Raw genomic sequence first — 13,816 nt, 5'->3', positions numbered from 1 at the left:
ATAGTTTCTTTTAAGAGTTCTCATTTCAAACAGATGTTTGTGTCATTAACACTAATGTTGCTTCATATTCTCCAGGTATTTTGCTTTCAATCTGTTTACTTTAGTAGTCTTGCATGTTTTCTTAAGTTTATTTGTTCAATTGCTAGAATAAAATTATAAAATCTTGATTTTTTTCCATTTAAAAATAAACATCTGGTTAATATCTATGCATAAATTAAAATCAGTCTTCACTGAACTGACAGTAAATGACACTGTCACAGCATGAAGTGAAAATATGGAATAATGTGATCATGTTTCTCAAGTGTAAAAAACTGGATTTTTTGGTGATTGGTGTCCTGAACCTTTGTAACAAGCTTCCTATTAGGAACTTTCTATTGATTTTTATATACTACAAAGATATTAAAACAACCAATATGGAAGTCATCAAAAGGAAAGTTCTTTTCTATTAACAGAATAAATGCAATATTTTTATGTTCTGCTTAAATTTGTCATATTAACAAAGCAGTCATTTTGATGAAACATTATTATAAAAAATTATATTGCAGTCAACTTGGTAGAGTTCATAGTTGTGAATAGGAGGTAAGATAGAGATAATTTAAAACTAATGGTTCACTTATTGTGTAAAGGAATCTGAAGGGTACCAGATGAAGAGATTGGAAAGTTGTCATTTTTCATCTGGCTTCACTGTGATATTCTCTGGGTAATGGGCTTACAGGCTAGGCTGTCTTTCACCTCTAAGAGGAAAATAGTAAACATTTCAGGCTTTAATACCCATCTCAATGTAAAATAAAGATATTAAGAAAACACAAGTGAAGAGATCAAGGGTTCATGAACATTTACTGTGAATAAATTATAGTTTCTATATCCCACCTTTGGTCAATTGACACTTAACTGTTGTTGTCTTCTAAAATGTTCGTTAGAGTTCATAAATTCATGGAACGGGAAGGTCGCAGACCTCGTCTTCTTGTAGCAAAAATGGGACAAGATGGTCATGACAGAGGAGCAAAAGTTATTGCTACAGGATTTGCTGATCTTGGTTTTGATGTGGACATAGGCCCTCTTTTTCAGGTATGAAAAATTGTGGGGACAGTTTCAAATAGTATGCTATAAGTCTCATTAAAAAAAAGTAGAAAATGATAGATCAATGTGATGTTGTTAAAGTTATAAAAGAACTTGTTTAACCAGTCCTCTAATTATTGAATGCTTTAATCTAATTATGAAAAATTAAAATGAAATTCATATTAATTCTAACTTTTTATACTTAAATTTCAGTTCAGAGTTATAATTTTTATTAGACTTTGGAAACTGTAAATAACTTTCAAAGATTTCATTGTACTCTTTGAGAGGTGACTTATATGTTGTAGGAAAGATAGCGCACAAGGGATGGTGGAAAGTATTTTGAAAGGACATAAAACATAAGAGTAAGCTCAATCTATAAGAAGGTTTTCTTCTTTCTTACTCTCTCACTGGCCTTTCAGAAGCTGAGAGAACAAGGCAGGGAAGGCCATGCTACAAAGGAGGGTCAGCCTTAGCTGAGAGAGAGAGCAATAAGAAGGCATGAAACCTTCAGCTAACTGCAAAGGTAAAATCAGAATGCAGTTCTGGGGATGGGGTGAAAATTATTAATAACCTTTTATGCAATGTAAGAAGGTTCATCTCAAAGGTGTTTGGGTAAGGAGCACAATCAAATTTGTATTTTAGAAAGCTCACTTTCTAGTAAAATCACTTTCTTAAGTTTAATGAGAGGAGCTGCAGCAAGATACAAGGAGTCCAGTTAAGATGTCCAGTAATATGAGTGAGAAGCAATGGAAATCTTAACTAAAGTGATGTCAGGATCACAGTAGAAATCAAGTCACAGTTAAAAGATTTTGCAGAAAATGTAATAATAGGGTATTTACAGATATATAGGCAGTATTAAGAGAACCAGCATTGACTAGTGAAGCATTCAGAAGTTAAATTTGTAGGTATTTTGAAAACCAATTGTTTCACATTGCCATTAACATTGCTGAGTAAATTATATTAAAAGTAAAGGTGAGTGGGGCATGGTGGCACATGCCTATAATCCCATAGGCTCGAGAGGCTGAGGCAGGAGGACTGTGAGTTTGAAGCCAGCCTAAGCAACTTAGTGAGGCCCTAAGCAACTTTGTGAAACCCTGTCTTTAAATAATAGTATATAAAAAAGGGTTGGTTGTGTAGCTCAGTAGTTAAGTGCCCCTAGGCTCAATCCCAGGTATCAAAAACTAAAATAATAAATTAAAAAAGTAAAGGTGATAGGTACTCAAAACATATTGCATCCTATTTATCTTACTATATTTTATTATTATATGTGCTTTTGAGGCTATTTCAATCTCTCATGTTCACATATTGGAGATATTGTATAATTGTGAGCTAATGTGCATTTTTTCTGAGCTGTGCATTCAGCAACATCATGCTGATAGACTAAAACTGCTTATGGTTGGAATGTTTACATCATGGAAATCAGCAAACATTAAAAATTAGGAATTAATTCATTGTCTTCTTCATGATCTAGCTATATAAATGTGATAAAGGGAATGTAAATAAATGCAAATTAATTTAAAGTTTTATCATTTTTTGCTATTATTATGAAAAGCCCCAAAATTTGAGAAATATTCTTCCAGTATTCAAAAAGTATGATTTAACATAACTTATAAACAAGGGAAGTTCTGATACATGTCTATGATTTACTTGTTACTCTCTAATGTTAAAAAAATTAGTCAATTCATGTTAGAACTATTCTTATTGATCAATGATGTGACTTCTTTGCTAAATCAGATGATAAATAACCATTTATCTATAGTCTGATTTTGCCAAATCACAGTTGTTAGGGATTTAAACAGACATTAGAAACAGAGACTGGAATGCTGCAGCTACAAAACAAGAAATCCAAGGATTGCTGGCAGCCTACAGAAGTTAGGAAGAAGCAAGGAAGGATTCTTCTCTGGAACCTTTTGTAGGGAACATGGTCTTGCTGACACCTTGATTTTGGCCTAGTCTACAGAACTATGAGAGATTTCTATTGTTTTTAACTCATGCTATTTGTGTGAATTTCCTACTGCAGCCCTAGGAAACTAATATAGAGGCTAAATTTGATTTTGGACATGTTGTGTTTATAGTATTTATAGACTATTCAGATAAAAGTGACCATATAAGTTAGATATACATGTCTAGAGTATAGAGGGACCCCAGTTAGAAACAAAGGTTTTGAGACTTTTATCAGTGTACAAATGCTGCTTAAAACCATGGTGATGGATGAAATGTCTCATGAGGAGTATGTACAGCAATATGAAAGGAGAACCAGGACATTAAGTGGAAGTAGAGGAGAAGTCAGCAAAGGAATGAAAGGAAATGGAATGAGTAATGGAATAAAAACTAAGGAAGAACAGTTTCAGGAGGAAGGATATAGAATTATTACATACTGCAGTGAGGTAATCCAAATAGTCCTTGCATTTTCTTCAGTAAAGAAGTAAACCTGGGCTGGAGTTGTGGCTCAGCGGTAGAGTGCTCACCTAGCATGTGTGAGGCCCTGGGATGGATCCTCAGCACCACATAAAAACAAATAAACAAAATAAAGGTATGGTGTCCAACTACAACTAAAAAATAAATCTTTAAAAGAAGTAAACCTTCCTGAGGAGGCCCAACCTTTGAATAAGCTCCCATAAGAAGAGTTTTCTCTGTTTGAATTCTTAAATTTCACTCTCAAGAATCTAGAGGAAATTGTAACTGTAAAGAACTAGCCCAAACTTCTAGAGATATGTCCTTAAAGTGTATTGGTATATAAATATGTAAATGTGTTTAATCTTATGTATTCAATGCAGATTTTGTTAAGGACCTCAAATAAGTTGTTTTTGTTTGTTCTTAAAGTTGAATTCTTTTCCATTCTGATTTTTTCAATTAAAACATATTTGCTTTATTTGATTAACTTTACATTTTCCTACTCTTTTGCTTTGGTTTTTATTTATTTTAAATGCTGAGAAAATACAATAGACTTTCAATAGTTAGCAGTTATATTTGGGGAAATATTTTTCCATAAGATTAAAATATTTTTAAAACAGGTGTTGCCAGTTATTGACATATAAAGGAAAATTTTGAAGAAACTGCATTTTTACCCTTCCTTTATTTTAATATATAAAAATATAATTTGCTTTTTAACATCACAAATTTTGGTAACATAACATATATAACATATATGTCACCTATAGTTCATTGATGACTGATTTAATCAATATTTTATTTGAATTAAAAATCTAAATTTCTGGAAATGTAAATGCAGTTTAATATACATAAGCAGAAAGCATGGAACTGTATTTATTTAAATAGAACTTTAACCTAATGTATTTTGGTAATATGGATGATATCAATGGTAATCATGCTTAATTAAATTTCATACCTATAAGAAATGAATAGCAAGAATGTGTACATTTTCTTTTAAGAATTATAATTTCACTCTAGGCATGCCTATAATCCCAGTGATTCAGAAGGGTGAGACAGGAGGATTGCAAGTTTGAGACCAGGTTTGCTAACATAGCGAGACCCTGTTTCAAAATAATAATAATAATAATAATAATAATAATAATAATAAAGGGGGTTGGTGGTATAGTTCAGTGGTAGAGCATCCCTGGGGTTTAATCCCTAGTACCAAAAAGAAAAATAAAGAAGTTTTAATTTTGCTTGTTAATATTTCTCAGACTCAAGTTTTTTACCTACATGCTGTGTGATTTACCTAGGAATGTCCTCGCATGTGGCTCTATTACCTGAGAGTTTAGAATCTTATGAGCCTAAAAATCTTGCCAAACTCAGAAAATTCACAGGCTGATGAATATTTTTGTCCCATAATTGTACAGTAGTTTGTGAATTTCCAAATTTGTACATTTCCAATGTGAGAGTTGTAGTTACCTTTTTACATGAAATGATTTAAATACATGTGAATTAACAAAGCAGTGTCATCAGCTGATTAGTGCTGAGAAAGATCTGAGCTTGGGCAACTCAATTCATAATTGAATAACTTAAAACCATCTTTGTAATCCCATATGCCAAAATGGTTAAATACAGTTAATTGACACAAAAAACAAACCCTTGTTGATGTCATCCCTTCTCTTCATTATGCACTTACCCAGGTGTTGTAGCCTTTTCTTTAATTTCTAAAAGTGTTATATTATTCAATATAGTACTGTTAATTTAGTGTCTCAATGGGAGAAAAAAGTCTGGAGTTTCCTGTCTTTTCTCTTGCTGATGTTACTGTTTCCCATTCAATGGTCAAAGTTCCTGTTTTTATAAAGCATTTTGGTTTGGTTTTAAACTTCTTTATAGATGCCACAAGATACTGTCTCATGTTGCATAACAACCCAGTAAATATTGGTAATTAAGACCACCTATATACTTTTAAAAAGTTATAATGAGGGTCTGGGGCTGGGGCTCAGTGGTAGAACACTCGCCTAGCATATGTGAGGCACCGAGTTTGATCCTCAGCATCACATAAAAATAAACAAAATAAAGATTAAAAAAAGTTATATATATATATATATATATATATATATATATATATATATATATATATATATATAAAAAATAATGGGACCCCTTAGGGAAGAAAAAATGGATGTTAAGTAATGATCAGTTATGAAAGTTATAAAGAGAGCTATAGCTTTTTTATCTTGAAGGTTTTGGGGGGCAACAGTATTTTGGCATAACTTGATAAAATTAATCAATTCTAATGCTAGAAGGAAATAACAGAATTGATGTTTATTGCCTAAATAGCTTTAGCAGTATTTGTAATTTGAGAATGATGAAATATGAAGCGATAGTCATTTTACTATTTTTAATGATAGAAATCTTGGAATGTTGACTTATTGACTTAAGTAGCATAACACCTTTACAACAGGTTTTTTTCCTAGTCATTGCCTAGGAATAAATGATGACTTGTCTGTTTACTTTCTGATTGTTTAGACTCCCCGTGAAGTGGCCCAGCAGGCTGTAGATGCAGATGTACATGCTGTGGGTGTGAGCACACTGGCTGCTGGTCACAAAACCCTAGTTCCTGAGCTCATCAAAGAACTTAATGCTCTTGGACGGCCAGATATCCTTGTCATGTGTGGAGGGGTGATTCCACCACAGGTATCTTTGGTGTATTTTTCTAGTACCATGATCAGAGTCCTCAGTAATGATAGCTTATTTGTAGCTTTAAAGATAAATTTCTTGTAGATTTAGAGCCAAATTATTTACTGGTAATTTCACTAAGTAAATTCTACAAAGACCAAAAAGTGAGTAACGTTGTTTTCTCTTTGAGCTATATTTTTAACTCCTTGTGTACGATTCAACAGTTTACAAAGATTCTGTAAGAGAACTATGTCCTTGCAAACCAATAACTTAGGATAGACATATATCTGCTTCATATTTGATAAACAGTGATAGAGAAAGAGCTGATGAAAGTAATCAAATATCACCACTGGAATGGAGAAGAAGGGTAAATACATGGTGAACATATCAAACCTAGTCAGAGACATAGTTTGGATTTCTTCCTAATGGAGCGAGTTCTGTAGCTAACTTGCTTCTATTGTGGATAAGCTACTTTGTCCATTTCCTCCATGTTCCTACCCTAACTGTTGCCTTCCCTCAGAGCTATCTCAGTATGTTGTCCTGTAAATCCCTTTTATTATTTAAGCTGATTTGATTGAAGTACTGTTTTCTTGGAGCCAAAAAGATCCTACTACAGAAATATGGAATCAGCTTGTCCTGGAAATTACAGGCTGAATAGTGAAGGAACTAGATACATGAAAAAAATAATAGGACCCCTTAGGGAAGAGGAAATGGATGTTAAGTAATGATCAGTTATATCAATTAATTTTAATGGGGTAGGAGGACATCATTCATATATTACATTTCTGATTGGTTAAAATAATTAGTTAAGATGTTGTGTCCATCTACACCCAAAAAACAAATGTTTCTTTTTTTTTAAGATAGAAAAAGGCTCTATTTTCAGTCCAATTTCTGATTATGCCAGGTTTTCCTTTGTTATTGAGAATGGAAAAAAATATTAAGTTAGAAAAACATTGTATGAGGCTATTCTAAGTAAATGATTTGTAGCTGCTCCAAAGGCCCCACCCCTATAAGCAGAACTTTAGGAATGTGGCTTTGTTTCCTACTCTTCAATTTTTCTTCCTCCATTACAACTTAGAATATAGAATAGTGAATTCATATACTACTTATGAAATGAGAAGTACATATATGAATGAGATTGTGGAGTATGTGATAATGTGGGACTAGTGAGGAAACAACATATTATTTATTTTATTTTTAACAATAAATTTCTTAAGGTTATATAGTCAATACAAAACTATTAATACACCTGCCTGTTATTTTCACAAATCTAATATACTATTTGGGAAAATAAAGTACTATTATTCAGTTTTTTTCTTTTTCCTTTTTCTTACTTTATTGAGACAAGGTCTCACTGTGTTGCTCAGACTGGTCTCAAACTTATAGGCTCAAATGATCCTCCCTCCTTAGCCTGCTGAAAGTGCTGGGATTATAGGCATGTGCTACCATGCCCAGCTAAGGGCTTTTATTCTTTATTGCTATCTACTTATGGAACAATTCCATCTATTTTTTTTACTTAGAAGACAATAATTAAATTTTCTTTTTTATTTTTACTTATGCATTATAATTATACATTTAGTGGGATTTGTTGCATATTTGTACACATACATAAAAGAAGAATGTTGTGTGGTCAATTTCTATTTTTTTTTCAAAATTATTCTTTATAAGTCTGAACAATTTAGGCAGAAAATGGGTTAAACAGAAAACAAAAAATTCACAGTATCTAAAGCCACATACTTTCAGAAGTTCACATAGCTCTGTGGAAACAAATTCAATTTCTATATTTCTATCTATCTTGCATTTATTTATGGAGTCTATAATAATTAAGCTCTTAGACAAGATATTTACAGTATATTAGTCACTTTTCCATTATGGTGACAAAGAGCTGAGATAATCAACTTGCAAAGTAAAAGATTTATTTTGACTCAAAATTTTGGAGGCTTCAGTCCATAGTCTCTTAGCTTTATTGGTTTTAGGTCTGTGGCAAGGCTGAACATCATGCTGGGGAGAACATGGAGCAGTGAAATCATTCCCCTCATGGAAGTAAAATGAAAGAAAGAGAAAGAAACATTTTGGAGAGAAACATTCCCCCACTGCCCACCACCACCTAATACCTCCCACTAGGCCCTCTCCTCCTAAAAGGCTTCTCTGTCTCCCACCAGTACCAGGGACTGGATTTAACACATGGGCCTTTGGAGAACACTTATCAAGACCATAACATACTGAATATATAAAATGGTACCATTATTCAGTTGAAAGTCACTTAGTTTTAAAATTAGAAGGTATTAATTTATGGTGGTCAAACAGTTATCCCCTGTCAATGTGGAGCATCCAGTTTTTGCAGTTAAATAAATATGACCTCTTCTTGCTAGTAGTTTACTATAATCAAGATCTTCTAACTATCTTAGCAGTAGTGGCCTCCAGGTATTTTAGGCAAATTTAGCAAACACATGATGCTCACTTACATCCTTACATGCTCACTTACAACCCCTGTCCCAGCTAAGTGGAGAATATTTCAAAGCAAAAAAGTTGTTTGGAGAGAATTTAAAGCTAACAGATAAGGTGCAAAAATAAAAATGGTACAAAGAACATCTCTATATCCTTTATCTAAATTCACTTGTTGCTACCACTTTGCTCCTTCATTAAGGTATATTTCACAAGGTTTATGTAAGATTTTGGTAAGTTAGAAACCCTTTTTCAGTTGCAACATTTCATGGTTCTCTCCAAGTTCAATACTTCATTCCAAATCTAGTATTCAGGTATCAGGACAAATGGCGTGAAGTAATGTTGTGAACTAGAGAGGGAGATAACCCATTTTTTGACTGTCCCCAATTTGGAGATGATTGTTATTAAACAGGTTTCATTCTGTTTTCTTATAAGTTCTTAAAACTATACCACCTGCTCAAGTGCTAGAGATACAAAGATAATTGGACATGACCTCTGATCTCAGAAATTCACAGAATTGAAGAACACAGGTTGAATAGAAAGTGTTAAATGCCATTGGAAAATTATAATATTACAAGAATATTATGCCGGGCATGGTGGCTCACACCCATTGTAATCCCAGAAGCTAGGAGGCTGAGACAGGAGGATTGCAAGTTCAAAGCCAGTCTCAGTAACAGTGAGGTACTAAGCAACTCAGATCCTGTCTCTAAATATAATACAAAATAGGGCTGGGGATGTGTCTCAGTGGTTAAATGTCCCTGAGTTCAATCCTCAGTAACCCCCCCCCCCAAAAAAAGAATATCATATGAATTTGATAGAGACAGAAAAATAGTTGGGGGACCACATAATTCATTATCTAATTTTGATCACTTAAGAGTAGAAATGGATGCTATTAAAAAGGAGTGTTACAACAATAAGCCCAAGCTAGACCATCCTGCATATAAAATAAGGATCAGTGCCCTAAAGCATAACTTGACATCATGGTTATAAATGTTATAGTATTAAAATAGCCTTAAATCTGGGGCAGCATATGTGCCCTGGGAATCTTTACACCCAGACTTTGACTGTCATTAACCTAAAAAACAGTTGAAGCAACAAAGTAAAAAAGCTTTATTTATGGAAAATCTGATTTCATCCTGAGACCATGTTCAAATTACCACCATTCACTAGCTGCAAAATACTTAGGAGAAAATAAACAGTCTTGTACTCAAAACTATATACAAATTTAACCCAAATAATAAATATTTAGATGAGAGAAAATTATGATTTTAAGCTTAGAAGTTCTTTGTTGGAGCCATACAACTTCTGATCACAAACAGTACATAGGCAGAGTGTGTTTTGTTTTTTTTTTTTCATGAGTTGAGTTTGGATGATGTTGCTATTGGCTGTTAGCAGTAGCTCCAGTCAAGAAAGAATTATTTAGCCCAACATGTCAGCAGTAGTTGAGAAAGTTTTTGGCACTGGGGACAGAAAAAAAAGGGAACATGTCATTTTTTGTTTTATTTCCTTCATATTGTAAATAATCATTCTTTATTAATTAAATTCTTTCAACAGGATTATGAATTTCTGTATGAAGTTGGTGTTTCCAATGTATTTGGTCCTGGAACTCGAATTCCAAAGGCAGCTGTTCAAGTGCTTGATGATATTGAGAAATGTTTGGAAAAGAAGCAACAATCTGCATAATATCTTGGTCTTGTTTAACTTTTATCTAAAATACTCTTTCAGTTATGATCAAAGAGAGTAAAGTCATGTCTTCAATTTAATTCTAATTTCCTTGAAAGCTTTAAAGTATCTTACTTATAAACATGATGTCATGCTACAAATATGTATGTATAATTTCACTTTAAAAATTAAAAAAATTTTTAAAAAAGTATTGTCCTTCAAGTATTATATGTAATATTACTTTATCAGAGATATTATTTTAGTAAATCGTAGTGATATATTATTTAGAAATGTTTTTTATTAATCTAGTAGCTTTTTATTTTTAAGAAATAAACTTATGAAAAAAACTGACTAGTCCTTTTCTTCAGTTTATCATTACATTACTTGAGTATAAGAAAATAAAACCCACATATTAATAAATTAATCACATTTATCTTAGAAAAATTAGTGAAGACTATTTATGTTGGAAAATAGATTATGATAAACCTTAGCCAAATTCTTCTAGAATCACCTCAGTTTGAATATTATATTAGACCCTGGTTGAAAGAGGGAACAAATGACAGAATATTTCTTTAAGGTGGGTTACCTTCTCCCTTAACATGAACATATGACTTTGTTTTTGCTGTGCGTGACTTAAGTCCCAAGAGATTGGATGTTTGTGAATATTCTTAAATGAAAGTGCTTGGGTAGTTAATGCGGTTTCTCAAGAATGGAGGTGTAAGCTGTGAATGTAGATCTATGATATAAAAAGAAATTAGTTTTCCAGATCCTAATGATGCTACCGGTGTAGAGTTGCTCATTGAAGATAAATTGCAAAAAATAAAAATAGCCCCCAAACACCTGTAGTTTACTGTTACAAGATTTACTCATTAAAGGAAGAAAGGTATCTTTTGTTGTTGAAACATTATACATTAAGTGAAGATGAAAAGTAACAGGGATTGTTTTGTAATCAATTTCTGCTGATTTTTGTAATCAATTTCAACAGTATTTTGGAAAGTATTATAATATTGTATTTCTGTGGAAATTAAAAACTATGTAACACTATTTAATTTTCAGAACCTGGTGATTAGAAAGGTGTTAAATCATGGTTATTGTCCCTTTTTTTTTTTTTTAAAGAGAGAGTGAGAGAGGAGAGAGAGAGAGAGAGAGAGAATTTTTAATATTTATTTATTTTTTAGTTCTCGGCGGACACAACATCTTTGTTGGTATGTGGTGCTGAGGATCGAACCCGGGCCGCGCGCATGCCAGGCGAGCACGCTACCGCTTGAGCCACATCCCCAGCCCCTATTGTCCCTTTTTTACAGATGAGCAATCTTACTTCAAGTCCAGTGACATCCTCACTATGCCATTTTATCAATTCTCATAAAAAATGCATATTTACTCAGTAAGTTGATTGAATAATTTGGTTTCTCTGATGTGTTCAGTTGTGTGCTAGGAGATATGAAATCTGCCTGAGCTTCCTGAAACTCACAGGGAAACAAGGAAGATCTGAAGCATGCTGGAATCCTGGGCACAAGCTGACGCTTGCTGTCTGTAGGCAGGAAGGGAGAGCAAAGGTAGATCCATCTGCTGTTTGCAGTGTGGGTTCAGGAAAGGTTCTTGCCCTCTTTTTATCATCTGATAAAAGTCAAATGATCCTCTCAAATTAATCTCTTGATTAAAGTCAGCACAGGAAGGACTTTACTTGCATCTACAAAATTCCTTCTGAGCATCATTTTAAGATTCATGTTTGATTGATTAGCTGGGAGAATTGTGTGTGTGTGTGTGTGTGTGTGTGTGTGTGTGTGTGTGTGTATACACTACAGAATGGATTGTTGTGGCCTTTCTCTTTCCCCATTCTCACAATATCTCGTTATGTCATTAATAACCCTGTATCACCTAGGGTTAATAAATACATGAGTGGTTTTTTTGGAGATAGTCATAACTGATAGTCATCATTACACAGATTACATTCTTACACAGGTTGGAGACAACTTTTTCTTTATTTTAAAGACTGCTATGATCATAGCCACTGTTTGTTGAACTCTTTTTCACTACTGGCTCAGGAGTAAATGGACTTGGATGGAACATGTAGTTGTAATAGATGAAGTCACTTAAAGAGGGCAAACAAAATGTTTCTAACAATGTTACAAGTAGGTGAGTTTTAACAGATGTTAATTATTTTTTAAAAGTTCCTTTGTTTTTTAGGTTTTTATTAGTGCATTATTGTTATACGTAACATTTGAGTTCATTTTGACATCATATAAGCATGGATTGTACTTCAGTCCCCAATACTTTCCTTTTTTCCTCCCTGTGGTGAGCCGTTTCTGCGGACTGTGGTCGCCATTACAAGATGGCGCTGGCTCCGCTGTGGTCTGTAACAAACAACTCCTTATTTGGGAGAGTTGGCGCATGGTTTTTTAACACCCTATGAGAAAGCTCCACGTGGCAGCTTCGCATTGGGACTTGAGATGCTTTATTAAGGCTGGGAGAGGCATCCGAGAGGAAGAAGAAGAAATATCAAGGACCTGAATAAACGGCTGAAAGAAGATTCCTGTTGTTGCGTCTTCCTTGCGGGCAAGGGGGTCGCGACAAGTGGTGCCGAAACCCGGGAACCAGAACTTTCAGTCGTCAGGGGTGGTGCACCGGATAGTCCCAGGTAAGTGGGACCCGCCACCAAAGCGGGGATAGTCCCAGTAAGTGGGATCCGCGACCAAAGCGGGGTCAGCTCCTCTACAAAGAAAGAGAGAGCCTCATATTTTATTGCAGCTGCAATGTGTACTTTCACTTTTGTTTTCTGTGTTTCTTTTGTCGTCTGTGTCTTTTGTTTTCTGTGTTTCTTTTGTTGTTGTGTCATGGGTGCCGCATCTTCAAGTCCGCTTCTCCTGGCCCTAGATGGCCTGTTACGTTCCAAGGGCCTGGAAGTGAAGCATCGTACTTTACAGAGATTTTTACAGAAGATAGATATTGCTGCACCGTGGTTTGCATTTTCGGGCAGCCTTACCATACCTAGTTGGGATAAATTAGGCAAAGATCTTGACTTTGCTTCTGAGCAGGGCATATTAGAGGGCGGGGTGATACCCCTTTGGAGAATAGTCCGTAGTTGCCTCACAGAGGACAGATGTCATGACGCACTTACTAAAGGACAGGAAGTTCTAGAACAATTACATGAGGAGAAATCAGAGACGGCAGGAAGTGAGGTATCTCGGGAGGATGGAAGTGTGCGGAGCGTGAAACAGGGGAAGAGGCGATTGTATCCAGATCTCAGTGCGCTGCGCACACCTCCATGTGAAAGTGGGTCAGAGGAAGAGGAGAATGAGGAGGAGGAGCTTGGGAGGCTGTCTCGCCAGCTAGGGAGTTTAGCTGTAGGAGAAGGGAGCAAAGATAAGCAGGGGCTCAAGAAATGTGATCCTCCGGATCCACCGCCGTATGGTGGGGGTGTTTCGGGGAGAGCTTTCCATGCTCAAACATGGAAGGCTGTTCACGCTGAGATGGGTCTTGCTTATCCAGTTTTTCAGGACGATAATAGGGGAAGATTCCATGAGCCTTTAGATTTTAAAATTGTGAAGACCCTGGCGGAGTCTGTGCGCACTTATGGGGTGGATGCCGCCTTCAC

General features: G+C 34.7%; 1 protein-coding gene across 1 annotated transcript in view; it reads left to right on the top strand.

Moving 5' to 3' along the window:
- Positions 1 to 11,278, top strand: part of MMUT (methylmalonyl-CoA mutase) — a 34,542-nt gene extending 23,264 nt beyond the window's left edge. The window contains exons 11-13 of the mRNA XM_081296118.1: positions 921 to 1,068; positions 5,965 to 6,132; positions 10,114 to 11,278. Of these exons, the coding sequence (XP_081152244.1) occupies positions 921 to 1,068; positions 5,965 to 6,132; positions 10,114 to 10,242 (445 nt within the window). The 3' untranslated portion in view covers positions 10,243 to 11,278. The remainder of the gene's footprint in view (positions 1 to 920; positions 1,069 to 5,964; positions 6,133 to 10,113) is intronic.
- The last annotated feature ends 2,538 nt before the right edge of the window (positions 11,279 to 13,816 follow it).

Source organism: Spermophilus citellus, assembly GCF_964194105.1.
Source record: "Spermophilus citellus genome assembly, chromosome: 5".
Taxonomy (NCBI): domain Eukaryota; kingdom Metazoa; phylum Chordata; class Mammalia; order Rodentia; family Sciuridae; genus Spermophilus; species Spermophilus citellus.
The sequence above is the reverse complement of the archived record's forward strand: the minus strand, read 5'-3'. Positions and strand labels throughout refer to the sequence as shown.